General features: G+C 58.7%; 1 protein-coding gene across 4 annotated transcripts in view; it reads right to left on the bottom strand.

Annotated features, from left to right (window-relative positions):
* Positions 1 to 5,637: 5,637 nt before the first annotated feature.
* Positions 5,638 to 24,405, bottom strand: part of LMF1 (lipase maturation factor 1) — a 51,753-nt gene continuing 32,985 nt past the window's right edge. For 2 of the 4 annotated variants that reach the window (XM_088833175.1, XM_055409089.2), the window contains 7 exons: positions 20,311 to 20,376; positions 17,831 to 17,998; positions 7,833 to 8,016; positions 7,235 to 7,391; positions 6,905 to 7,088; positions 6,168 to 6,280; positions 5,638 to 5,862 (listed from right to left, as the gene is read on the bottom strand). In XM_088833175.1, the coding sequence (XP_088689301.1) occupies positions 5,688 to 5,862; positions 6,168 to 6,280; positions 6,905 to 7,088; positions 7,235 to 7,391; positions 7,833 to 8,016; positions 17,831 to 17,998; positions 20,311 to 20,376 (1,047 nt within the window). In that variant the 3' untranslated portion in view covers positions 5,638 to 5,687. The remainder of the gene's footprint in view (positions 5,863 to 6,167; positions 6,281 to 6,904; positions 7,089 to 7,234; positions 7,392 to 7,832; positions 8,017 to 17,830; positions 17,999 to 20,310; positions 20,377 to 24,405) is intronic. The other 2 variants (XM_055409091.2, XM_055409090.2) reach the window with 1 other exon arrangement.

The raw sequence follows: 24,405 nt of genomic DNA, 5'->3' as shown, positions 1-24,405 counted from the left end.
CTGCATTGGGAGCATAGAATCTTATTAGTCACTAGGCCACTAGGGAAAGTCCCTGAGTTAATTTTTAAATACGGTGTGAGGTGAGGGCCTAACCTTGTTCTTTAGCATTTAGATCCATTTTTCCCAGCATCATTTGAAAAGACTATCCTCTTTCCGTTGAATGATCTTGTACCCTGTCAAAGACCGTTTGACCAAACATGTGAGGGATTCTCTAGGCTCTGCTTTCTATGCTGTTGATTTATGTGTCTATTTTTGTGCTATTACCAGTTTTGATTACTTTGTATTAAGTTTTAAAATCAGGAAGTGTGAGCCCTTAAACTTTCTTCTTTTTCAAGGTTGTTTTCATTATTTGGGGCCCTTGCAATTCCATATGGACTTGAGGACTGACCTTTATATTTCTATAAAACAGGCCATTGGAATTTTGATAGAGATTCATCAACTCAGTAGATACTTTATTAGTACTGTCATCTTAACAGAATTAAGTCATCAAATCCATGGACATATTTGCTTTTCACTTTTTTACTTTTCAGTATAGAAGTCGTTCACCTCATTGGTTATATTTATTCCTAGGTATTTGATTCTTCTGGATGCTACTGTTAAGTGTTATTGTTCCCTTAGTTTCTTTTTCAGATTGTTCATTGCAGGTATAGAAACATATCTGATTTTTGCATGTTGATCTCATACCCTGAATCTTTGCTGAATTAATTAGCTCCAGTAGTATTTTTGTGGATCACTGGACTTTTCTATATATAAGATTATATCATCTGTGAATATAGTTTCACTCCTTCCTTTCCAATTTCAAAGCTTTTTAATTATTTTTCTTGACTACTTGCTCTGGCTCTATCTCCAGTACAGTGTTGAACAGCAGTGGTGCCAATGGGCGTCCTTGTTTTGGTGTTGATCACAGAGGTAAAGTTTACAGTCTCTCACCATTGAGGATGACGTTAGCTGTGGGGTTTTCATGAATGTTTGTTATGTGTGGAAGTGCCCTTCTCTTCCTAGTTTTCTGAGTGGTTTTATCATGAGAGCAAATGACTTTCTTATGTCAATTTAAAGAATTTTTTTTTCTCTGCACCTATATTCTGTTACTGGAGAAGGAAATAGCAGTCCACTCCAGTATTCTTGCCTGGAGAATCCCATGGACAGAGGAGCCTGGCAGGCTGCAGTTCATGGGGTCACAAGAGTCGGACCTGACTTGGTGACTAAACCACCACCACCACCATGCTCTGTTAGTGTGGTGTATTACATTGGTTGATTTTCTTATGCTGAACCGCTCTGGCATTTCTGGGATAAATCCCACTCAGTCATGGCATAGAATTCTCTTAATATGCTGATAGACTTGTTTTGCTAGTATTTTGTTATAAATAATTCTGATAACAGAATTATCTCTGTTCATAAAGGATACTGGTATCTTTGTCTGCCTTTGTTACCAGGGTAATACCAGCCTCATGAGATGAGTTAGGAAATGTTCCCTCCTTTTCTGATTTTTTTGGGAAAGAGTTTGGGAAGGATTTATGTTAACTTTTCTTTGAATTCTTGGGAGAATTCTGTAACAAAGCAATCTGCTTCAGTCTTTTTCTCTGCTGGTAAGTTTTGATTACTGATTCAATCTTCTTACGTGCAATAGATCTCTTCAATTTCCTATTTCTTCTTGAGTCACTTTGAGCATTTTGTCTTTAGGAACTTGCCTCGTCTCGGTTACCTGATTTGTTGGCTACATTTGTTCATGCTGTTCTCTTGTGATCCTGTTTATGTCTGTGATGTAGATAGTAATGTCCCACTTAGCTTTTTTGATTTTAGATGTTTGTATCTTCTCTTTTTGTCAGTAAAAGCTACCGTTTTGTCAATTCTGTTGATTATCTTAGGAACTTTAAAGGTTAAGTTTTCTGACATGTGAGTTCCACCTTTGGAACTGAGTCCCTGAACACGAAGGTCCATGGTGTGCTCAGGCCGCAGGATATAGGGTGGGAGTAGATCTTGGGGACAGGTTGTCATGATGCTGAGCAAGGGAACCTCTCAGCAGAGGGACGCAAGTAGCCTTCTTGGAATTCAAGTGTCCTTCATACCAGAATCTGTTCACTTCTGAAAGGGGTGTTGACCCAGCGTGCTGGAGCTGTGGGGGGTGAGGGGCGCTGGGCGTGACAAATAGGCTGATAAAACTCCAGGTAAAAGGCTGCCTTCCCAGTCTACCCACGTGAGCATCCCGGTCCCTGCCTCTGCGGTTCGCTGTGTTAAGAGGAGACCACGGTCTAATTCACGAAGCCCTGCGAGTGCAGCCACCGTGTGACGGTCCTCAGCTGTGCTTAGAAATCGGGGGAACAGGAAGAAAGACAGCAAGCGTGCAGCCCGAGGAGAAGACGGAAGGCAGACCTGGAACAGGTGGAAGGAAGGAAGAGCACATGTGCGGGAGAGACAGAGAGCAGGCCGGCCGGCCTCAGAAGCTGGAGCAGCAGCCAAGGTCAGGCGCGAGGAGACTGAGAGCAGCCCCTGACGAACGTCGCGGGGGAGCAGGCCTCAGCCCCTGCGCGGCCTCGAGCGGGGCAGTCGAGACAGGTAGCCAGGCACTCAGGACCACTCAGGCCTCCACGTCTCCACGGGCCATTCTAAAAACCGACAGCCTCAGGAGATGGTCCTGCCCCTGTGGGGCCACAGGCCGGTTTTTGCTGACCCTGTCCCTCCAGAGCCAGCGGCCTAAAAGCGCGGAGCGTCAGGCCATCCCTGCGCGGACATGGAAGCCTGGAGAGAGGAGGGCTGGATCTGACTGAGAGTGGGCTTGGCATCAGCGTTTATCATCTCCGAGAGAGAAGACCTTCTGGAAAAGGGATGACACCTGGAGCCCCTTTGATGGAGGCAGGCTCTCACACACCCTGCTCATGGGGACAGGACCTGTGCCGAGCCTTTTGCTCCATCCTCGAGCAAGAGGGAAGCAGTGGGTCCTCCCTGAGACAGGCCCCCAGCTGAGCCCCCAGCCAGACTCAGTGGGTCACCTGAGCTTAACTGCTTGTTGGTGACCAGAGGCCCAAGTCCTGTCCTGGAGCAAGAGGGCCGAGTTCAGGGCCCTCAAGTTGGAGAGCTGGGGGAGGTGTGGGGCTGGGCCCGGGCATTGCGACCATCACCACATAGACCTCCATTCAGACTGTGGCAGCCATAGGGGCAGAGTGCTCTGCAGGGGAGAAGCCCCCAGATGGGGTGGGGGTCTCAGCGAGGGCCAGCCTGTCAGGCAGAGGTTTCCATGGGGCAGCAGCTCGAGAGACTGGGTGGGAAGAACTGATCTTAAATTTTCAGTCCCTTGAGGGTCAATGCTCGGGCCACACTCTGCTCACCTCTCTTGCGAGCAGGCCACCCCTTCCTGTGTTCTGAGAATACCTCTGCCCCTGCCTTGAGTGGACTCCTGGTTTTAGGTGAACCTAGGACCCTGTGCAGCGGCCTGTGCCTGACAGAAATTCAGTTCCCAGCCTGCATCTGAGATTCTTGTCGAGGAGGGTGGATCCTCACCCACCAGGACCCCCAGGACTCAGTCGCCTGTCCCGGAAGGGGTGAGCCAAGCCCTCACCTCGTGTCCCTGCCCCCCCGACCTCCCCACCAACAGCTGATTGTCCTGACACTGGACAGAGGCAGCCTTGGTTGGAGCAGACACGCATGTCTGGGCCTTTCTCTTGCATCAGGTTGACAGTGTATCCAGCACTGGGGGGCCAGCGTGAGCCCCCACCAACCCGTGTGTGACCAGGAGCAGCTGGGGTTGAGCAAAGGCAGGAGAGGTGGCCCTGAGTGTTGTGAGCACCGCGAGCTCCCAGTGCAAAGGCCCTGTGGCCCCTTGTGGCTGGTGGGCAAGCAGGATGAGAGGACGCAGGGGAGGGGCAAGGTGATGGGTGGAGACCCCAGGTTCAGGCTCAGTGAGGTAGGCCATGGGAGGGCTTTGCAGGAAGGTGGGGTCTGACTGTCCTCGACAGGAGGGTGTGGGTCTCAGGACAGGTTCTGAAGGTCAGGGTGGGGCCACTTCTGACCAGTGGGGATCCCTTGGGGAGCCTCTGGAGGCATGAGCAGGTCTGACGGGGCCCTTGATTTGTTAGTGGGCCATGCATCCACCCTGACTGCACCTGGGACGTCCCCTGGGGCTAGAGGATGCCACCGGGTTCCTGGGCCACCTTCCTGCTGTCACTCCTGTCCATGGCTCCATCCATGGCTCCACTCAGCCTGAAGGTCTGAGCATCACCATCTGTGTGTGTCCTAAGAGGTCCCAGGAGTCTTGGGACCAGCATGGCTGGACCGAGGCCAAGAGAAGAGCCCACACCAGGGGTGCCGAGTCCTGCGGCCTCCACAGCCTGATCCCTGGGTGGCGCTGAGGCCAGAGTGTGGTGGGCAGGGCTGGCAGGGCAGGGACCCACCACGGCTCCTGGCAAGGAGGCCACCTGTGGTTCTGGGGTTAGGGGCCCACCCTGAGCCAAGACACAGTGTCTCTTCAGGCTCCCTGCCCATCCTGGGCCCCACAGGGGCACCCCTGGTGTTTCCACCCACTGGCAGTATCCCCAGGACAGCCCCCTGGGAAGGGCCCAGGCACGGCGGGCCAGCGGTAGCTCTGTGCAGCCGTCGTGGGCAGACGTGCTGGCTCCAGGCTCCGTGTCTGAGGCCCCGTCTGTCCCATGGTAGACACAGGGCGCCTGTTTGCCTGCGAGCAAAACACGGCCTCTCTGTTGGCACCTGGGCCAGCCGGCCCCCAGGCAGGCGGGGGGGCTCTGCACAGACTCACACTTGTGCCCACTTCAGTCTGGCCTCCTGGCCTAGACCAGCTTGTTCTTGCGGGGACCCTCCGCATTGCGGCAGGCTCCATGGATGGCTGGGGGGGCAGGTGTCCACTCACCGCTGACGTCAGGCTGTGGAGGTTCTGGGCTGCAGCCCAGGAGGGTCGCCAAGCAACAAACTGTTAATCCAGTTCCACCTGAAGCGAGCAGGCCACAGAGCAGCTGCCCTGGGGACCCCGCACCCCAGCGCCCAGGCTGGGGCTGACCACTCTGCTGTGCCCCCATCCCGGGTCAGGGTCAGGAAGCAGGAGGCTCCAGCGTGAGATGGGGCATGTGGTCACAGGTAGGGGGGAGGACCTCAATCAGGGTTGGTGGGGGTAGCCCACCCAAGGAGGACCGAGGCCCTGTCCACATCCCTGGGCGTTGGTCACTGCAGGGGAGAATGGGTGAGGGGTGTGTGGGCTCTGAGAGGAGCCCCAGCTTCTCCCACACAGGTACCTCCTGCATGCAGTGGGGACCCACTTGGGAGCAGAAAGGAGAGGCAGGGTTTTCCCCCGGCCACACCAGCACACGATGTGCTGGGCTGAGGACCAGCCCGCTGGTGCCAAGGACCCAGAGTAGGTGCTGTGGGCACTGCTGGGGGCAGAGGCCATGTGGGCAGGTGGTCGTGGGGCTGACTGGAGCTGTGAGCAGCACTGGGACGCCAGTGTCTGGGGGTCTGGTGACCGGGAGCGCAGCCAGGGTGGGCCAGGGCAGGGCCCTCAGGACCCCGTGGTGAACAGCGACGTGGGGCCCACAGAGACAAGGAAGCATGGACCCCCACCTGGGCCCGCAGCCCCTCTGCTCCGGCCCTGCTTCCCTGCATGTCCTTGTGGAAGGAGACCCCTCACTCAGAGCAGCCAGCCGCCATCCTCCTGCTTTATTTCCTGCCACGAGCCCTGGCTGCCTCTACTCGGCTTCCGGGTACGGCCACTCCCGGGACGTGAAGTAGCCCCTCAGGTCCTGGCGGCTGAGTGGCGGGAAGTAGGGGCCGAGCCGCCTGCGGATCCACCACTTGCCCTCGGCCGCGTGCCTGCCCCCGGGGCTGCTGAACTTGTACCTGTAGTGCTCTCCTCGGACCCACCTGCAAGGCGAGGGCAGTGGGCAGCCTCGGCCCCTGGATGGCCCTGGGCAGAGCTGGGCTGTGCCCGGTCAGGAGCAGCCAGAGGCCCAGCGCATGATGGCAGGCAGAGGGGCTCAGGAGCAGAAAGGTCAAGCCTCAGGTCCTGCAGACTGAGCCCGCGGTCCTCAGTGGGTGCGTGGGGCCTCGGGACTGCTGTGTCCAGACCTGGTTCTGGGCCGGCCCCCCTGGCAGAGATCTGCATCTAGGGTAGAAGCCCCAAGGGGCAGCCGAGGCTGCAACGGGGGAGTCTGGCAGGGGCGTCTCACCTGGGCGGGTCCCGGCCCTCAAAGGGGTTGCGGGCCAGCAGGGACAGGGCCTGTGCGTCGTTGGCCAGGAGCTTGCCCGCCAAGTGGATGATCCACTCGTTGTGCTCGTAGGTCTGGGGGTGAGGAGAGGACGGGGCACTCAGGGTGCAGACAGCTGGGTGTCTGCAGCCACCACCCCTCCTCTGAGAGCCCCCACGTGTGTGCACCCCACCCCTCCCTCCTGACAGCCGCCAGCCTTCAGGCTGCCGGCCTGGGGGCCCTGACTCAGTGCGTTTGGCGGTCAGCTCTCCTGGGTGGGGGCTTTCCTGGGTGCCTGTACCCCGTGGTGTTGGTTCTTCCTGTTCTTGCCGCCTGCTTGCTCTCCTGGGTGCCTCCCCCCCGTCCTGTCCTCGGGGACCTGGGTGGAGTAGGGCCGGGCCTGGCTTTGTCATTGGCAGGACCAGGGGTCGCAGACACGTGGCTGAGCCTCCCGGGGGCTGTTGTCCTGGGTGGGGGGCATAATCCTGCCAGTTTGCTTGGGTCTGAGTGAAGGCTTCACAGATGCTGGCTGCCCCGCTGCTGGCCATGCCTGCCTTGTCTGCTCTGGGGAAAGCACTCTGAGAAGCTGGCAGGAAGGCCCGGCCCTGGGCACCCACAAAGCCTCGGGGGGACCCTGGCAGGTTCCCATGGACCATGCCCCAGCACGGACTCCCTGGCCTTATCCTGTGTCTGTGGGACCTCCCCTCTGAGGGCCTCACCTGGAAGGCTGCGAACCACATGAGCCAGTCCAGGCGGTGGTGGTACGGCGAGACAAGGCAGGGACGCCGCCTCGGGTCCCCGGGCTTGCACTTGAACTCGTAGTCCTCCCAGGCGGCATTGGGCGCACTGGCGTTGGCGCTGGCCGTGCCCTGCAGGATGACCTCCGTGCGTTCCCTGGTGATGCTGGCGGGGACGGGGAGGGCCCGAGTCAGGGCTGAGCCTCCCTACCCTGACCTCCGACCTGAGAAGGCCATGGTAAGGCTGGGGGTGCAGGTGGGGGCTGGCTGCATGTGCGAGTCTCCCCCGGGGTCTCAGTGGCCCTGAGGTACCTGCCAAAGGCCCCGTATGTGTTGACGATCCGGAGGGGGTTGAAGGAGCTGTTCATGACCTGCCGGGGGCTCAGCAAGTTGAGGACCACAGGGATGCTGAGCCAGGCCACCAGAACGCCCAGTGCTAGGTTGACCATGCCCCGTGCCACACAGCCTGCTGGGAGGGGGCATAGTGGGTGGGCTGCAGCCCCCAGGCCTGGCCTCTCTGTGGACCCTTGGGCCCACAGAGACCAAGAGAGGTACAGCTGGTCCCTTGGGGAGTCTGGGGAGGGCTCCCACCATGTGCAGCCCCCTTCTCCCTAAGCCTAGGATACCTTCCAGGCTGATGTGGAAACACAGCTGCCCCTCTCAGCCCTCCAAGCTGTCCCAAGACCTGGGCTGGAACAGTAGCATCTGAGGTCACTGTGCCAGGCACCAGGACACACCGTTCATACCAAGCAGACGAAAGTGACCCTGCCCAGGCATGGAGACACTGCTCTGTCTCCCAGGTCACTGGAGTGGGCACAGGGCTGGGTGCCATAGCCTCAGGGGTTGACTGGCACCGGACATGGAGACCACCTGGGCTCCCCAGCCATGCCCGCCTTCCAGTGTCACCCACCGCGTGTCCGCGGGGCCCTGGCCCCTTGGGCCTCCTCCTCCTGAATCTTCAGGACTTGGTCCTTGAGGCGGCCAGGCCCTGAGGGAAACAGGCCTCCCAGGGTGGCATCATCGAAGCAGGCGAGGCTGGGCACGATGGTCAGCCAGTTCAGGAAGCTCAGGTTCCCACTGATGATGAGGACCACCTGTGGGGAGATGGGCTCCAGCCGCTGCACCTCACGAGCCATGGTGACGCACGGGCTGGGGTCGTGCCCTTCCTGAAGCCTGTGCGATCCCAGGTGCCCGGCCCCCCTCCCAACCCAGGCCGCTCGCCTGGGCTCCCTCAGACTGGCCCAGAGATGCCCATGTCCCAAACGACCTCAGAAGTGAGCTCTGCCCTGTGCCTCTGGTGAAATCCCTCCTGCCGACCCTGAGTCTGGCCTTTGGCCCCGTGCGGAGGCTGCTGGGGTTCTCGGCTTCACAGCCGGGAAAGGACGAGTCTGTGTCTGTGGCAGCTGTCACCGTCACCGGTGAACAGCAGGTCCAGTGTGGCTTTCTCAGCAGCCAGCCCCGAGGCCCTGCAGTGCATCCCTCACTGGGGCAGGGTCTGGATGGGGCTCCTGCTGCTCCCCTGGACCAGGACTGGGGAGTGTGCTGGTACACGTGCCTGTGCCAGCCTGGTTTCCACCACAGAGTGACCCCGCATGAGGCCGGCCCTGGGCCCGGATCTCCCCCGGGACAGGTGGCCTGCGAGGTCGGCCTGCACCTGGATGCAGCTTAGCCGGACCCTGTCTTGTGAACCTCCCAGTGCTGTCTGCCGGATGGCTGCCCAAGAGTCTGGTCACTGCCCCTCATGAGAAGCCTCTGTGGGTCCAGCTGGATCAGGTGAGTGTCCCTGTGAGCCTGGATGACCAGGGTCCAGGAAGCCCACACGTACTCAGTCCCCTGGGCTTGGCACTGACCAGACAACTTGTCAGAACTAAGGTCCCCCAAGTGCGGGACAGAAGGGGCTTCCGCTCCCTGGTCTGTCCGCCAGTGTTGCCACCTGTGTCTGGGGGTTGCCTCCCAGACAGAAGCTCCACAGTGTCCCTTCTGGTAACTGCATGTCTGTCAGCTGTTCTAGAGACTAAAAGTGGCAAGTTCTACTTGATGCAGACTTGGCTGTCAAGGGTGCAGCCGGGAGTGGGCTGGTCTTCACTTGGGAGGAGAGGCTGCAGGGTCACGCCCGCCCATGTGCCTGGCAAGCGTCTCTGAGCACAGGGCCCCAGGCCAACTGCACACAGAGCTTCTGGGTCCCTACAGAAGTGACAGACACAGGGGAGGAGGCTCCAGGTGACTCAGCAGGGGTCTAGCTGGAGGCCAGGGAGGGTGAGGGGTGTACCCGGACACCCCAGCGCCTCGCTGAGTGCAGGTCCTGGCAGAGCCTGTCCCGGCAGCACGCAGACTGCCCGCTGCAGCCTTTTCATCACATGGTTTTCAAAGAGGTGACACTCTCCACTTAGGGAGCCCAAGTTACACTTCTAAAATCTTCACAACTTTGCTTTTTGCATCCCATCTAAGAAATCTTTTCTTCATTCAGAGATACAAAGATCTAAAAGTTTTCCAGGCCTGATCCATTTCAGATTAGCTTTTTGGGGAAGGTGTGAGATAAGGGTCACACTGGCTCTGCTCTGGTCCAGGCTCTGCCCCTGGGGGGGGTGGGGCTCAGACCCACAAGGAAGCAGGGGCTCTGGGACGACGGGGGTCTCAGGTGTGGGCGGTCCATGCGGAGGTGTCTACAGGGAGACACGGACTCAAACACCGCCTCAGAAAAGGGGAAATGACACCAGGAGCTGCAGGTCAGCAAAGTAGAAGGAAACGGGGATCAGCAGCACCAGCAAGTAAAGAGGCCCTCAGTGACTGCAGACCCACAGTGACCATGGTGCAGTCGCCATGGTGATGAGAGGACTAAGGAGGATTTCATCAAGTTCAGCTGTCCAACCAGATGGATACATTTCTGCAGAGCAGTCAGACCCGGACCAGCTGACAGCCCCCAAGTAGCAGAGTGGCCAAGTGCCCACCCAGGCCGCTTGTGTGCTTATCTGCTGCCCGTGGGGTCCTCTGCTTCACGGGTCCGGGCTGAGTGGGCTGTTGAGGAGGTGAGACCACAGGCCCAGGCTGGAGCTGTGCGGCCAGGTGAGGCTCAGCTGATACCCACTCCTTGATTTGTCATTAAAGCTGCGTCTCCATTCTGGTGACCAGGGAGAACATGTGGTCACAGACGCCAGCCTGACGCAGGTCTAGCGGGCAGCTGGGTTTTTGACCAGTCAGTTTCATGGACCATGCCGGGGTTTCTCAGGGTGTGATGTGAGATGTGGAGTCACAGCTCTCCCTGGATTACTTTGGGGTTTTTTTTGCTGTGCTGCACAGAGCGGGGGATCCTAGTCCCCCAACTAGGGATCGAACCCGTGCCCCTTGTAGTGGAAGTGTGGAGTCCGAACCACCCTGCATTACTCTGGAAAGCTAGTTTTCCTGGTTCTGAGCCTAAAAATAATTTCTATGTTTCACTCTCTAGGATGCTAACAAACCCTGGTGCCCAAAGTGGCCCCACCTGTGCCTGCCCTGGGCTGTTGCTCTCCCCCACAGCCATGCCCGGCCCCTTGAGGTCCATGGGCCTTGAGCTGGCAGGGCTGCTCGGGGCTGACGGGGCTTTGCCCTGGGGTTTGCTGAGACCGTGGGATCCTGAAGGTCTGGGCTGGGATGCCGGCAGGCCATCTACCACCATGGGGGCGGCAGGGGTCGTGTGCCTCGGGCCCAGCTCCCCCTGGGCAGACCTCGTCTGCAGACTAGCAAGTCCTTAGATGCTCCACTGGTTCCTCCTCTGTGTCAGGACAGGCTTAGGGGAGCTGTCCCTTTACACCTCCTGACAGCCCCTCCAGTGCATTGTGCTTGGGGGTGGGATGGTCAGCCAGGTGGGGCCCGTTCTCTCCGTGGCTCAGCTGTGCAGTACGGCCACCGGCATTGGAGATGGAGGGTGAGGACAGGCCGGTCCCTGGGGGCCTGCCATCCTGGTGCAGCTGTGGGGCCACGTGGGTGGCGACCCTCTGCTTACTGCTCAGTTCTCAGCTGAGATGGCCGCCAGAGCTGGGGAGAAGCCCCTGGCGCACCGCAGCCTCCATCGCCAAGACACCTCTGGGTCTGGCCCTGAGGGCCCCGCCCGCATCCCACAGTCCTTGAGAAGGTGCGGGGAGCAGCCGGCCCCATCCACCGTCACACTGCCCTCGGGCCTGCTGCCTGCTCGGGCCCTGCGGGCAGTGGACAGGCCATGTGCTCAGAGCTGCTGGGCTCTGGGAGAAGCCACCAGTCCCACCACTCCAGCCACACTCAAACTGCCCCCATCACGCTGCGGAGCAGGGCAGCTGGGGGCTTCCTGGAGCCACCTGCCCACGTTCACCCCAGGTGGCCCAAGGGCGGACCTCCCAGGTGTGGCTGGTGCAGCCCGCACCCTCACTGAGCCATAGCCTTGCTTTCCGGCCACGGGCTCCCGAGACCCCAGAGGCGTCCAGAGAAACCCAGGCAGGACGCTGCTAGCCTGAAGGCCCCTCACAGTGAGCGGCATCTGTTCCTCTGCACCCTCACATGTACACGCGCCACACTGAAGACCACGCCGGTGCGCCCAGCAGGAACGATGCTTAGTGAGGGTCGTGAGCTAGGAGACTGACGGGAGCACCGTCTGTGATGTGGTGCAGGCGCAGGAGGCCCTTTGAGGGAGATGATGCAGCAGAGCCAGCAGCTCCCAGACCGGCTCCCCGACCAGAGTGAACGGCACTCTCGGGCCTGGGGAGGCCTGGGATGAGGGTGCCTGACAGTTTACTGGAGCGAGACCTCAGTCCACACGTATCCTGGCCATTTCCCATTTCCGAGGATGAGTCAAAAGTAAAACAGTGTAAGCCTTTAGCCTGAAAAATGTTAAAAAATTAGAAGAAAAGGAAAGAAAAGTGAGGAAGGCAGCCCAGGGAGGCAGGACACCTGCCGACTGAGCTCAGAGCCCCTCAGTGGTCTCCACTCAGCTCCACGAACAAGAGGCAAGTGGGCAGCAGCAGGAACGTGAAGAAGGGTGATCAGGACGCAGGGTGTCACCTGAGAGCTGAGCCGAGCATGAGGCCTGGTGGTGTCAGGACCCGCCACCCCTACCGTGGACGAGAATCGAGAGTGAGGCCCACGGACACCAGAATCGCCCCTGCTCCCCACACACTTCCTCTGCCCTGCTGGGCTGAGTTTCCCAAGACCCCACCCCAAGAAGCAGGGCTGCACCTCGGGGCAGGTCTGCCTTATGCTCAAAGGCCACACAAATGACTGCATTTGGAAAAACGAAGCGTCTGAGATGCCGGAAGCTGGAGGGGCTGGCTCACGTGGGCACAGGCAGGGCAGGGGGCTCAGGAACCGAGGGCTGCGGTCCTGCCTGGGTTCCCTCGGCCACGGAACTTAGAGGATGGGGCCTCCTCCATGAGGCCAGGGAAAGTGCTTGAACCACCCAGGCTGTGTCCTCGCTGACCTTACACGGGTCTGGAAGACCCCTGACTCCTGGGAACTCCTGTGGAGAGACGTTGTGTGTCCAGGAGGCTCAGAAAGCGACTTGTAAGGGGTCAGCGGCTGTCAGGAGAGAGTCCGCAACACTGGCATCCAACACTGACCGAAAGGTGACAGACTGGAAGTGCTGAGTAGCCTGCCGGCACAGGCGGAGAAGAGACCTGCCTGGGGCAGAGTCAGAGCCCAGAGACGGGCTGAAGCCGGCGGCTGAGAATGTGAACACAGCTATTGTCAAAAGCTGAGGGGCTTAAGACAGTCCTAAGTAAGAGAAATACGAAAAATGCCAAAGAACTGGATGGTAACTTGAGAGTTTAAAAAGTAACATGTAAAACAATTCACTGGATAGGCTTTTGACAAAACTGACACTGTAAGAGGAGGAGTCGGTGAATCTGAGCCAGGACCACGGGAGCTCTGTGAAGTGCGGCACTGGGAGCAGCAGACCCGAGCGGGCCTGGGGGATGGAGCCAACCAGCCTGGCAGACGAGCGACCTAAACCCCGGGAGGGGAGGAGTGCAGGGGAGCACGAAGGGGCTTGCCGGTGATGAGACTACACACAGATCACCGAAGCCTCGGAAATCTCAAAACAGGATAAACTCGAAGAAAGCCACACCCAAGGCATGTTGAACCAACATGCTGAAAAACTGAAGAAGAAAAATCACAGAGGCTGCCGGAGGGGAGGAGTCATGGCCAGAGGGGTGTGGCTCAGGGCCCCCAGACTCCCCAGCAGAGACCCAGAGAGCTGAAGGGAAGTCACCTGCCAGCAGCCTCTGCTCCAGAAACGTTAGAAAACCACGGGACACAAAGGGAACGCGGGCGAGCAGGACGCGCACGCCGGCAGGCAGGGGCTGGACACGGCAGGCTGCGGGCTGCTTAATGAGGCAGTCACGCAGCGTGGTAGCGGCTGCTGGAGTGATGGCTGCAAAGCTTTAACAGTGAGTGTGAACGTGTGGTTGTGATGGGAAGACCCCACGTGCCCAGCAGGGTTCCCTGGGGGCCTTTCTTCCCCTCATTTATGTTCCAAGCCAGTTATTTTCCATTCAGAATGAGAGCTATCGGAGGGGCTCTGGGCGCCTCTGGACCCATGAGGGCCACAGCCCAGCATGGGCGCCAGGCTTCAGCTGGCGCGGCTCCTGCAGTGATGACGCTGCACACGCCTCCCCTGGCTTTGGTCTGGGGCCCCATCATCTTACTGGCTATAACCCAAGCCCTCCTGAGAGACAGACACCAGGTCACCCCTGGGGGACCACAGTGTCTCCCATCCGCTCATGGCAAACAAGGCTGGTCTGACTGTGGCCATTGGGGGGCCAAGGAAGCACCCCAGGAAGGAGTTGGGCAGTTCAGCACAGGTGGGGCTGGGACCCCTGGAGTTAGCTCAGGCCCTGTATTTTTTGAGGTGGGGCTTTTCCATCTTTGAAAAGGAGAATTGGAAACAGCCCCCCACCCCCACCCCGCCCTGCCAGTGTGAGCCCTGGAGAGAGACCATTGCCATGATGCCTGGGGCAGCCTTCTGAGGCCCAGGGCAGTGCATCCACTCGGCACCTTGGCTTTGGTGGCTGGGGCTTTGAGTTCTGTGTCCTGAGGAGGCTTTGCTGGTTGGCCTCAGCCTTCTGCCCAGTGACCTCGGTGTCCCGGCTGCAGACTCAGCTGCAGGAGTGGTATGGGCCAGCGCCAGGGCGGTCCTTTCTCCCGACAGCTGTAGGAGGGCCAGGGCCACAAGCTGCCCCCACAACGGCCAGCGTCTGGCTAGCCTGCCCTGGGCGCAGTCCTCCGGCCACTGGCTCAGGCTCCCCAACTTTGGAGCCCAGGAGATGAGGACGCTCCCTCCCTGGCACGGCCACCTGAGTGGCCGTGACCATCTGGATGTGGCAGGAGGGGCACTCGTTGGGGGCGAGGCAAGGCCCCGGGTGCTGGTCCACAGGCCACAACCAAGAACGCCCTGGCCCGGCAGGTTCCTGAGGCCCCGCAGTTCCAGCTGCGTGAGGAGTCGGCAGCCTAAGTTCGTGTGTGGCCCTAACGACCTCTGAACATTGCCTAGCTTTCCCACCCCAGTCCTGCCTCGGTGGGTCCCCTGGGCCCAGAGACACCCCTCATGTCTCCACTGTGTGCCCAGCTTGGGGGCCTGACCCAGAACATAAGGTTCACCAGAGTGTTTGGGGATGGAGGCCTGTTTCTAACACGGCAGTGGGAGCCGCAAGGACTCAGGAGGCTGTCGTGGCACCCCTGTCCAGCACACTTGGGGGCCTGACCCAGAGCATAAGTTTCACCAGAGTGTTTGGGGATGGAGGCCTGTTTCTAACATGGCAGTGGGAGCCGCAAGGACTCAGGAGGCTGTCGTGGCACAGCACACAGAGGCCATGACCCTGTGCCAGGGGCCAGTGGGAAGATGAGCTGTGAGGTGCGACCTTGGAGATGCCCCTCAATGAGGGGGAGGGTGCTCGTAGGTCACATTCTGTGGCCAGAAGCCCTGGGCAGCTACACTGTTACCCTGGCTGCGGAGAGGTCACTCAGGCTGGTGGGGGCAGCTCTCTGTGCCCGAAGCTGTAGTGATGTCCCCACAGTGACGTCCCCTGGGCTGTGGCTGATGTCATGGAGGTTAGAAAAAGCCGGACGTGGTGGGAGGTTGTGATGGGAGTCTGGGATGTGAGGTGTGTCTTTGCATGGACCAGGAGCCATGGGTCTGGTGAGGGCCTGGTTCATGTCGGGATAGGAGGTCCCGCTGGGCCCACAGCAAAAGCTGACCACTGGCCCTGCAGGGTGTCTCCTTGGCAGAGCGTGAGGGTCTGAGGTGGGGGTGGTGCGCCTCCCCAAGTAGACAACAGGCCGTCTCTGGAGAACTCACAGAACCTTCCGGAACAGCTGTGCAAACTGAGCGTGGGAGGAGGTGTGAGTGCTCACATCCTCAGCCCTCTCCCGGGGAACAAACGGAAACAAACAGAGCCAGGGACCCTCGGGGTCGCGGGCATGGAGACGAAAGCAGCGTGCAAACCCACAGCGCCCAGTGCCATGCCTGCAGAGGGCCATGTGCCCAGGAGGCGGCCTTGCAAAGCTGGAGGCCATTCGTCCTCTCTGCTCTGGAGAGCTGAGGCCTGGCCCTGGGAGGGCAACAGAGCAGGCCTCAGAGAAGGGCCACAGCCTGGGCCTGTCCTGGGCACCATGTGGGTGGGGGAAGGTGATGCTGGGACGTGCCTGGACCAAGGCTCCCAGGGCCTTGGGGGGCAGAAGGCGAGTGCATGGCTGGCCTTTGAGAGTGACGTCCAGGGCCACAAGTTGGCGTGATTTTCAAGGTCCAGCTCTGGCTCTTCTCTGCCCAGTGTGCCTGTGCCACCACCATCTACCACTGTCCAGCTGGGCAGCAGACCCAGAGCTGGGTGGAGACCCAGCCACGTGGCCTGGGAGCCACCTACCCCTGAGCCCCCCAAGTCTGCATGGCCTCCACGGTGGAGGTGCCAGAACCCTGGCCCAGGACACACGCAGCCAGGCCAGTCCAGTTAGAGGGTCCTCATCCTAAAATGCCATGAGACATCACGTGCACTGGGAACAAACAAAGGCACTTTGAGGCTGCTGGGTCAAATGTCAACATAAATACCTTCCTAATTCCTATTTTCAAGTAGCTGAACCCTTCCGCCTGCACCAGTAACCCAAACTTTCTTCAATTATTTTTTTGTGACATGGCCATTTGCTTTTCCTTACCACTTGCCAGAGCTGGGCTCAGATTTCTGCAGAGAAACTAGTCAGTGAAGCCTGAGGGATGCCAGGAGGGCCCCTGCCACGTTTACAGCCCTGAGAGGATTCCAGTGGTCCCAGGCTGGTGAAAGCAGCTGAAGCAGCAACTCAGTAACACCCCCACAGCCTCAAGAGCGATTCACGGTTACCCTGGTGACCACGCAGGCTGAGCAGACGCGGGTTCCCGCGGAGGCTGTGTGCCAGGCGGGTCCTCCGAGTTGCCTCGGGAGCAGGACCTATGTTCTCCATCGGCAGAGGAAAGGGGAGCCAGCACTTGGGCATCCTGTGCCAGTGGAGGACCGTCCAGCATGAGGCTGTGTCCATGCTGCCAGACCTCAAGGGTGCTTGAGCCTCTGCCTAAGCTGAAGTGTGCACGGCAGGGATATGGAGGCGTGCTCCTGGGGGTGTCCCTCCTCAGAGGCTGTTGGGAGTAAGGGTCACTGGCCAGCCAGGGTTTTGCCCTACAGCCAAGTCCGGAATAAGTTGTGGTGCATCCAGACAGTGAAAGACAGCAGCAAGAGATGAGCTCTCCACCCACAGAAAGACACAAGCAACCTCAGCTGCACATCACTAATAAAGATGCCAGTCTGTACGGGTATACTCTGTACTCTTAGTTCAGTTTTTCTGTAAATCTAAAATTGTTCTAAAAAGTTGGTTGATTAAAAGCAAAGTAGAGCTTAAAATACCGGCAGCCAAAGCCGGTGGGTAAGGGAGACCATGACGGCACATCGAAGCCACAGGACCATCGTGGCAGCAAGGACAGGGATGCAGCATGTGCGCGCCTGAAAGAAACAGTATACTTGCTAATTAGGAGAGGGAAAACAACGGAAGAGGCAAGCTGAAAAAGGGCCAAGAGAAAACAAAAGCTGTGGAAATAAATGCACCTGCTGAAGTGCAGGGACTTTTCATTGAAAGAGCATGAGGCTGGTTGGGAAAAGAATCTGCCCTGAGCATCATGAGTGACAATGCCCAAGGAAAGGACACAAACCCAGACCGCGAAATAGGAGACTCCCACAGCTTGTTCCTTGACCAGGACGTCTGAAAGCAGATAAAATGGACGAATTCCAAGGAAAATGTTTGCCATTAAAAAACCTACAGAAAACAGAGACCCTTCACGTTCGGCAGCCACGAAAGGTTGTCAGTGGCCACACCAGACCCCCGCTCCGCCCACCACCCCCCGCCTGGGCCGGGTTGGATGTCGGAGCAACAGTTCTGTCTTGTCTGAGAGCGAGAACCGGAGCAGAGCCAGACACGGCCAGTGTGGATGGAAAACCACCGACGAACCTCACTGACAGTGCAAAAAACCCAGACAAAATGGTACCAAGTGTACCCAGAAACGTGTTGGCGTGAACACAGCACGACTGAGTTTGATTCATTCTAGGAAGGTAACTGACTGTGGCTGCATTTTTGCTAACCTCACCCACTCATGACTGAAAACACCCCAAACAAAACCACAAAACTTCTAGTAAACAAGGGACACGAGAACTTGGTAGAAGCAGCCACAGTAAACAACCAACCAGGCCACAGGCTCCCTCCTGGCGTGGGTCCCCTCCTCCCGCCGGGACCACGGAGCCCGCGGCTGGGGCAGCTCAGCACGCGGGCCCCGTGCCGAGGAGCAGGAAGCTGGGGGCACAGTCTGCGGGGCGACGGGGGGCCTGCGGGTCCACCCCCACAGGCACGGCAGACGGGATGTGGGAGCTCAGGTTCTCCGTGGGCGCGGCTGCTCACCTGGAACAGGACCTGCAGGGCACCGTGGATGATGCGCATCCGCCGTCCAAGGAAGATGAAGAAGGGCACCACCAGCTCCAGGAAGTGGTTGCTGAGGGTCTCGAAGCGGTGGAACCACCACGGGGAGCGGTGCAGGAAGTAGGCCACGGGGTTGGGCACCGGTTGTGTCTGTGGGCAGGGGTGGTCCTGAGCTGCGCCTGGAGGCCCCCAGGGGACCCGCCCTCCGTACCCTACCCCGTGTGCCCACTGGCGGCCCTGGAGACCGAGGGGGCTCTGGGGCTGCCCTGGCCAGAGAGGCTCCCCTCCAGCAGCTCGGCCGAGTTGGTGCTCCTAGGTTTCCTGTACTTCTGACGCTGACCCCTCAGGGACCCCTGAGGGCCCTTGAACAGGCGCTCAGAGGCAGGGGGGGCATCTGTGGTCACAGTGCTGAGCCGCTTGGACGCTGGCGAGCCCCCTGCGAAGGGATGGGGTGCAGGGAGGCGGCGGGATGGCAGAAGCTCACACGTGGAGTTCCTCTCGGAGGACATGCAGGCTGGGGGCACGGGGTCCCGGCCCCACGTGTGTGTTCCTGGGAATAGCCTCCACATGTGTGCGGGGTGGGCGGGCGCGGCAGGTCCCCAAGGCCCGTGTGTTGACTCAGCCGTGGCGCCGGCGCCCGGGGCCCAGCTGATGGGCCCTTTCCTCCCTGCACATGCGGCCATCCGCAGAGGGGCCAGCTGTGCCAATGCTGTGTGGGGCTGCGGCGGCCACTGTGGACATCCAGCTATCAGTGAAGGGCACAATGCCGGGCGGACACCAGGCTTCTGCAGCCCCAGACCTGGTGGACCCACAGCCCCACTGACTCGGAGTGAGCCTCTGTGCAGAGCGGGTCCGACAAGGGCGCTGGGGCCTGCTGTGCACTCCCTCTCCGGGGCCTGCTGTGCACTCCTCCTCCGGGGCCCTGTGTCCTTTGCACACATGGCCCACACGTGCACGCATGCAGACAGCACGGCTGCCATCCGCCATCAGAGGGAAGTGAGTGAGTGAAAGTCAGTCAGTCATGTCCGACTGTTTGCAACCACATGGTCTATACAGTCCGTGGAATTCTCCAGGCCAGAATACTGGAGTGGGTAGCCTTTCCCTTCTCCAGGGGATCTTCCCAACCCAGGGATTGAACCCAGGTCTCCCGCATTGCAGAGGGAAGGGCTGGGCCAAAGATAAACGATGCTTGCGGTGGTGACTCCTCCTGGACATGGCTTAGAGCCCAGCAAAAGGAAGCACTCTCCTACAGCTGCCAACTGTGTGTGGCCTGTGCACCCCGGCCCTGGGTGTGGCTGCGGCCTGACTCTCTCCCTCCCCCCGTGGGTGTGATTCCTCACGGATTAGCTGTGGATGCTGAGGCACCTGGTGTGCAGTGGGCACACAGAGATGCCAGTCAGAGTGCGCTGGCCTGTGTGTCCTGGAGGGTGTGCTGTCCCGCTGGACACAGGGAGGTGGGGCTTCAAGTGCGATGCCCTGGGGAAGAGCCACCAACCCCCCCGGGAGAGTGTCTTCCTGCTAACTTCTCAATTGGACACGATTGAAACTTACAGAGTAGTAGTTGTTTAGATGCTCAGTCATGTCTGACTCTGTGACCCTGTGGACTGTGGCCTGCCAGGTTCCTCTGTCCATGGGACTTCCCAGGCAAGAATACTGGAGTGGGTTGCCATTTCCTCCTCCAGGGATCTTCCCGACCCAGGGATTAAACCTGCATCTCATGGATTGGCAGGCAGATTCTTTACCGCTGAGCCACCAGGGAAGCCCACAGAGAAGTTACAAGAACACTAAAGGAACCCGGATGCCCAGCTTTCCAGACGTCCCCCTTCTTCCAGCCCCTTCCTCCTAGGGTGGTTTTCTGTGCCTCCTAACACTGAGCTGTGACGACCTTGTGTGGGTCTCGTAGGAGGACAGTGGCCATGACACTCTTCTGCTTGTTGCCGATAATGTGCTGGTCGTGAGAGTGGCCGGGGCCTGGGACCCCCAGCTCCTGCCTCTCTAGCCCCCCGTCTGGGCGCTGGGACCTCCCACCCCTCGGAGGGAGCAGGCTGAAGCCACCCCGGGTAAGGAAGACATCTGCCTGACAGGTGGTGCCCAGACCGGGTGAGAACGACAGGGCTGGTGTGAGGAGCTCAGGCAAACAGGGCTGAGCTGATGCCACTGAGGAGAAGGTTGTTCTGAGGCCAGATGCCTTGGAGAAGGAAATGGCAACCCACTCCAGTGTTCTTGCCTGGAGAATCCCAGGGACGGGGGAGCCTGGTGGGCTTCCGTCTATGGGGTCACACAGAGTCGGACACGACTGAAGTGACTTAGCAGCAGCAGCAGCCCTCGGGTGAATCACAGAAAGGCCCCAGCGTGGGCCTGAGGGTGGTCAGCAGCAACAGGGAGTCGGAGGGCCTGTCCTGAGGGGATGGTGGGCTCAGCCTGCGCCCATGCCCCCACCCACCCCTGGCCACCCTGCTCACCTCGTAGTGGAAGTCCATGCAGGTGAGGTCCCGCCAGCACCGGTCCCCTCGGATCTTGATCAGGCCCTGCAAGGATGGAGAGGACTGTGAGCCACCCCTGGACAGACATGCAGGGGTGACGCAGAAGGAAAACTGCGAACAGTGTTCCCAGAGGTAACATTCAGAGTCTCAGTAGTAACAGCAAATGCAGGAAAAAGAAACTCTCCTTTTTACAACGTCAGTTCCTCCTGTGTTTCTTTAAAACCTAGCTTTTAGACGCTGAGCATCATCACAGTAATGCAACTGTGAGGTTTTAGAAAAGGCAAATTCATAAAGCATAAGAACACAGCCAGACTTAGAAATGCCACGATGGGGGAGGGACGATGTCCCACTGGGCCTTGGAGAGAGTATCCACCCGCCGCTGACACGACGGGAAACACAGCACATGGGAGACCCTGGCACTCAGGGCACAGCACGTGGGAGACCTCGGGCTCAGGGACTCCTGTGCTGCCCAGTCCACCGGGCAACCCGCTGCAGAGAGGGGCTCCTGTGGGTGGGCTTCCGGGCAGCCCCGCCGGTCTCCCTGCCAGGCAGTGGCCAGCATGCTGCTCTGCAGTGGCCAGGAGGGCAGTCAGCTCCCATGCCTGCCACACATCCGGTTCACCTGCCCTTGGGAATCACAGCTCCACCCAACCCCCACGTGGTCAGAAGCCATCTGTCCCCTGGCAGGAGTGAGGCTGTTGATTGATGCAGAGGTTCAGTCCGGATGTCTGTCTCAAGGGACAGCTGCCCTGGAAGGTGAGAACCGCGTCACAAAGCAGCCTGCATGGGAAGGACTCTGGGACAGTCGAGGGCTCTGAGCTGGGAGTGTAACAGTGAGTCGCCCAACCTGTGGCAGCCACACGGCCAACAAGGCGGGATGCCTGCCCGAGAGACAAGATGTGCCCCACTGCAGCCTGGCCAGGAGCATGGAGAGTGCAGGAGGGGCTGAGGGCACTGCCAGCTCCTGCCCTGGGCCCCTGTGGGAGGCAGGGGTGCTGTGGCACCCGTAACAGACCCGAGAAACAGTGGAGCCCTGCGGCAGCCACACCGGCAGCTTCCCCAGTGAGGCCAAGCGTCCATGTCCTGGCCGAGCTCGCAGGCCAGGTGTGAGTCCGCCGTGCGGCCCAGCAGCGAGTTCATACGTGTGTCCCGTGGAGGCCGCAATACCCAACTGTCCTGGGCACCATCCTCACTGGTGGCTGTCCAGCACCCCCCCTGGAGGCCTGGGTGCTCCGCAGTCAGGTGGAGCCATGCCTGAGGACCTGTTTGCCGTGTCTGCCGACTCTCGAGACAGGTCACTCTAGGGTTCGGGGTCGAGGCTCTGGAAATGGGGTTTGCTGAGATCACAGACGCACTGAGGAGACAGCTCCCAGCATGGACACCCCAGACTCGGCTACATCTGCATAGAAGCAGCACTACAGACACCAGCATCCTGTTGGCCGGATGCCCCGCTGGCTCCTAAGGACAACATGCCGGTTCACATGATGCTCCCCGTGAGTGCGGCTCTGCTCCCTACATCCCCCGGAACCTGAGAGTGGCACTCTTTGGAAATTCACGCCAGGCAGAGAAGAAAAAAAACAAAATAATTAAAATGTCATTCAAATTCTAAGCTGATATGAGACACTTAAAAATCTGAAACGTTCTTCTGGGAGCAGAGGATAATTATATTCCTCCCATCTATTGATTTCTCTCTACAATGCAGATGTCAGATTTTCCACGGATTTTTTTTCTTCCAGAGTAAGTGTCAAAGGAACAAAGCCTTCTTTGAGCCTTTTTCAGCCCAAAATTAATTCCAAAAAAATGGCACAGACAGGCCAGTAAGACACCAAGTGACCTGCAGCTGTCCGCACAGCCCCTGCTCTCCTTGGGGAAAGGACAAGTGCCAGGACCCTGGAACATTCTGGGGCAGCTTAGGGGGCCCAGGCCTCACCTCATGGACAGCAGGCAGGGGCAGTGCCCAGGGGACGCAGAGGGGCTTCTCTGAAGCTCACAGGTCCCAGAACTCACTTCTGAAAATCCCCCCGTTGGAAATGGGAAACAGAAGGCCTTTGGCCACAGAAAGAGCATCGCTTTCCTGATGCTAGTCAGTTCCCCCACACCTACCTGGGTGGGGGGCTGCCAGGCCTGGGGCGGAGGGGAGGGGTGGCAGCCGCGGGCCCTGAGCCAGCACCAGTTCCCTCAGCAGTGCCCCAGTGTTGCACATGCCCTGCACCCTGTTCTCCCCTCAGAGCCTCTGCTCCAGGAACCCCGCCGTTCATCTGTAAGCACAGGCGGCAGCCCTCTGCCTGCTCCTCCCACAAGTGGACACAGCCCATCTGCAGGTGCGGGAAGGGGGCCGGCTCTCCCTGGAGCAGGCCTGCTGGTCAGGGATGTGGTGGGCATGGGGGCTGGGGTGCCTCAGTTCTGATCCAATCTGGCAGTGCCCTGCATCTTCTCTGGCCGCAGAGCTGACCCATGGGACCCCATGTGCTCTGTGAGAGGTGGGGGAGCCCCGTGTCCCGACTCAGCACTCAGACCTCACCTGAGTGCACACACGCTTGCCTGGGGTCTCAGGACTGAACAGTCTACATCTGAAGGGGTCCCAGCCAACCCAGGGCCACCAAGGGCCCCTTCTCTCCAGGGCATGGCAATGTTTGCTTTCAAATTCCCAGGTGGAGTCAAACAGAAACCTGCCCTCTGAGCTCACCAAGGCAGCACGAAGGTGGGGGGCACTGCGTCGGCTCTGGGGGACCCTCTGGGCCGAACGTGAAAGGAGGGAGGGAAACTGTGGATAATGCTGGTGGGAGGTTCATCATGCCCCCTCCCCAAACTCCGAAAGCCTGTGAAAACCGCCCGGATAACCTCTGCCAGGGACAGACCTGCCAGAGCTGCGGAGCGAGTGCAGGGGACGGTCCAGGGCCCCCACCACTGCAGGTCCAGGCACCACCATCCTGCTGTGGCTGGTCAGAGATGAGGGATGGGGGGGAGCTGCTGTGAGGGGGCGCAGCTGGGCAGAGGTTAGAGTCCTTGGACAGTGCTCCTCAGGGTCCCAGGAGCCGGGGTGACAGATCGCAGGCTCTGCAAGGAAGTGGCCGCGATGCCTACTTGATTTGTTCTTGTGGGGAGAGGTGTGTTGCATCCCCCCGTGTTTCTTTTATTACATTAATAATATTTTACTGCAGAGATTGACTCTTGGAGAGGAGGTTCTTCCTACTGAGCATCTGCTCTTCTTTGCTGAAATGGTACTCAAAGCTCATTTTCTCCTTCTACACAGACACCCAGTGATTTCCTCAGTTTGCAAAATCGACTTTCCTTCCCCCTTGACCTGACTCGGTGCCTTGGCTCAGTGTCAGTTGGCAGCAGAGGGGGGTCTCTCTCCAGACTCTCTTTCTTCCACAGGCCTATGTTCCTAGTTCAGGGCAGCATCATACTTCAGCTTTAAACTAAACTTAAGAATCAGGAAGTGTGAGTCCTCCAACTTTGTTCTTTTTCAAGATTCTCTTTATGTGAATTTTAGAATCAACATGTCTTTCCCTCTGAATCACCCTGAATTTATATATACATCCAGGTGAAAAAGACATCTGGACAACATTGAGTCTTCTGCCCTGTGAGTGGGGGACACCTGTTTGCTTACGTAGGTCTTCTAGGTTCATATCAGCAATGTTCTGCAGTTTTAATGCGTGTCTTCTACATCCTTAATCAGATTTATTATGAGGCATTGGAGTTTTCAAGCAATGGCCCATAGTATTTTCAGAATTTTATTTTCAAATGACTTCTTTATAGTATATGATGGACCATTCATTTTTCACATTGACTGTATCCTGCAACCTTGCTAAATTAATGTATTCACTTGGGTAGCTGCTTTTTAAGATTCCCTGGGTTTTGTATAATCACATCTGTGAATGTTTCACTTCCTTTTTTGGAATCTTTATGCCTTTATTTCTTTTTCCTGTCTTATTGCACTAGGATTCCAACACAGTGTTGGACAGCGGCACCAGGAAGAGGCAGCAGGCCTGGATGCTCTCCCTCATCACGGCGCAGGGGCCCCGCCGGAGATGACCTTGCGTGGGCTCCTCGGTGTGCCCTGTGCTGAGA

The sequence above is a fragment of the Moschus berezovskii genome, chromosome 27, assembly GCF_049115385.1.
Source record: "Moschus berezovskii isolate FMDL1 chromosome 27, NW_MosBer_1.0, whole genome shotgun sequence".
Taxonomy (NCBI): Eukaryota; Metazoa; Chordata; class Mammalia; order Artiodactyla; family Moschidae; genus Moschus; species Moschus berezovskii.
The sequence above is the reverse complement of the archived record's forward strand: the minus strand, read 5'-3'. Positions and strand labels throughout refer to the sequence as shown.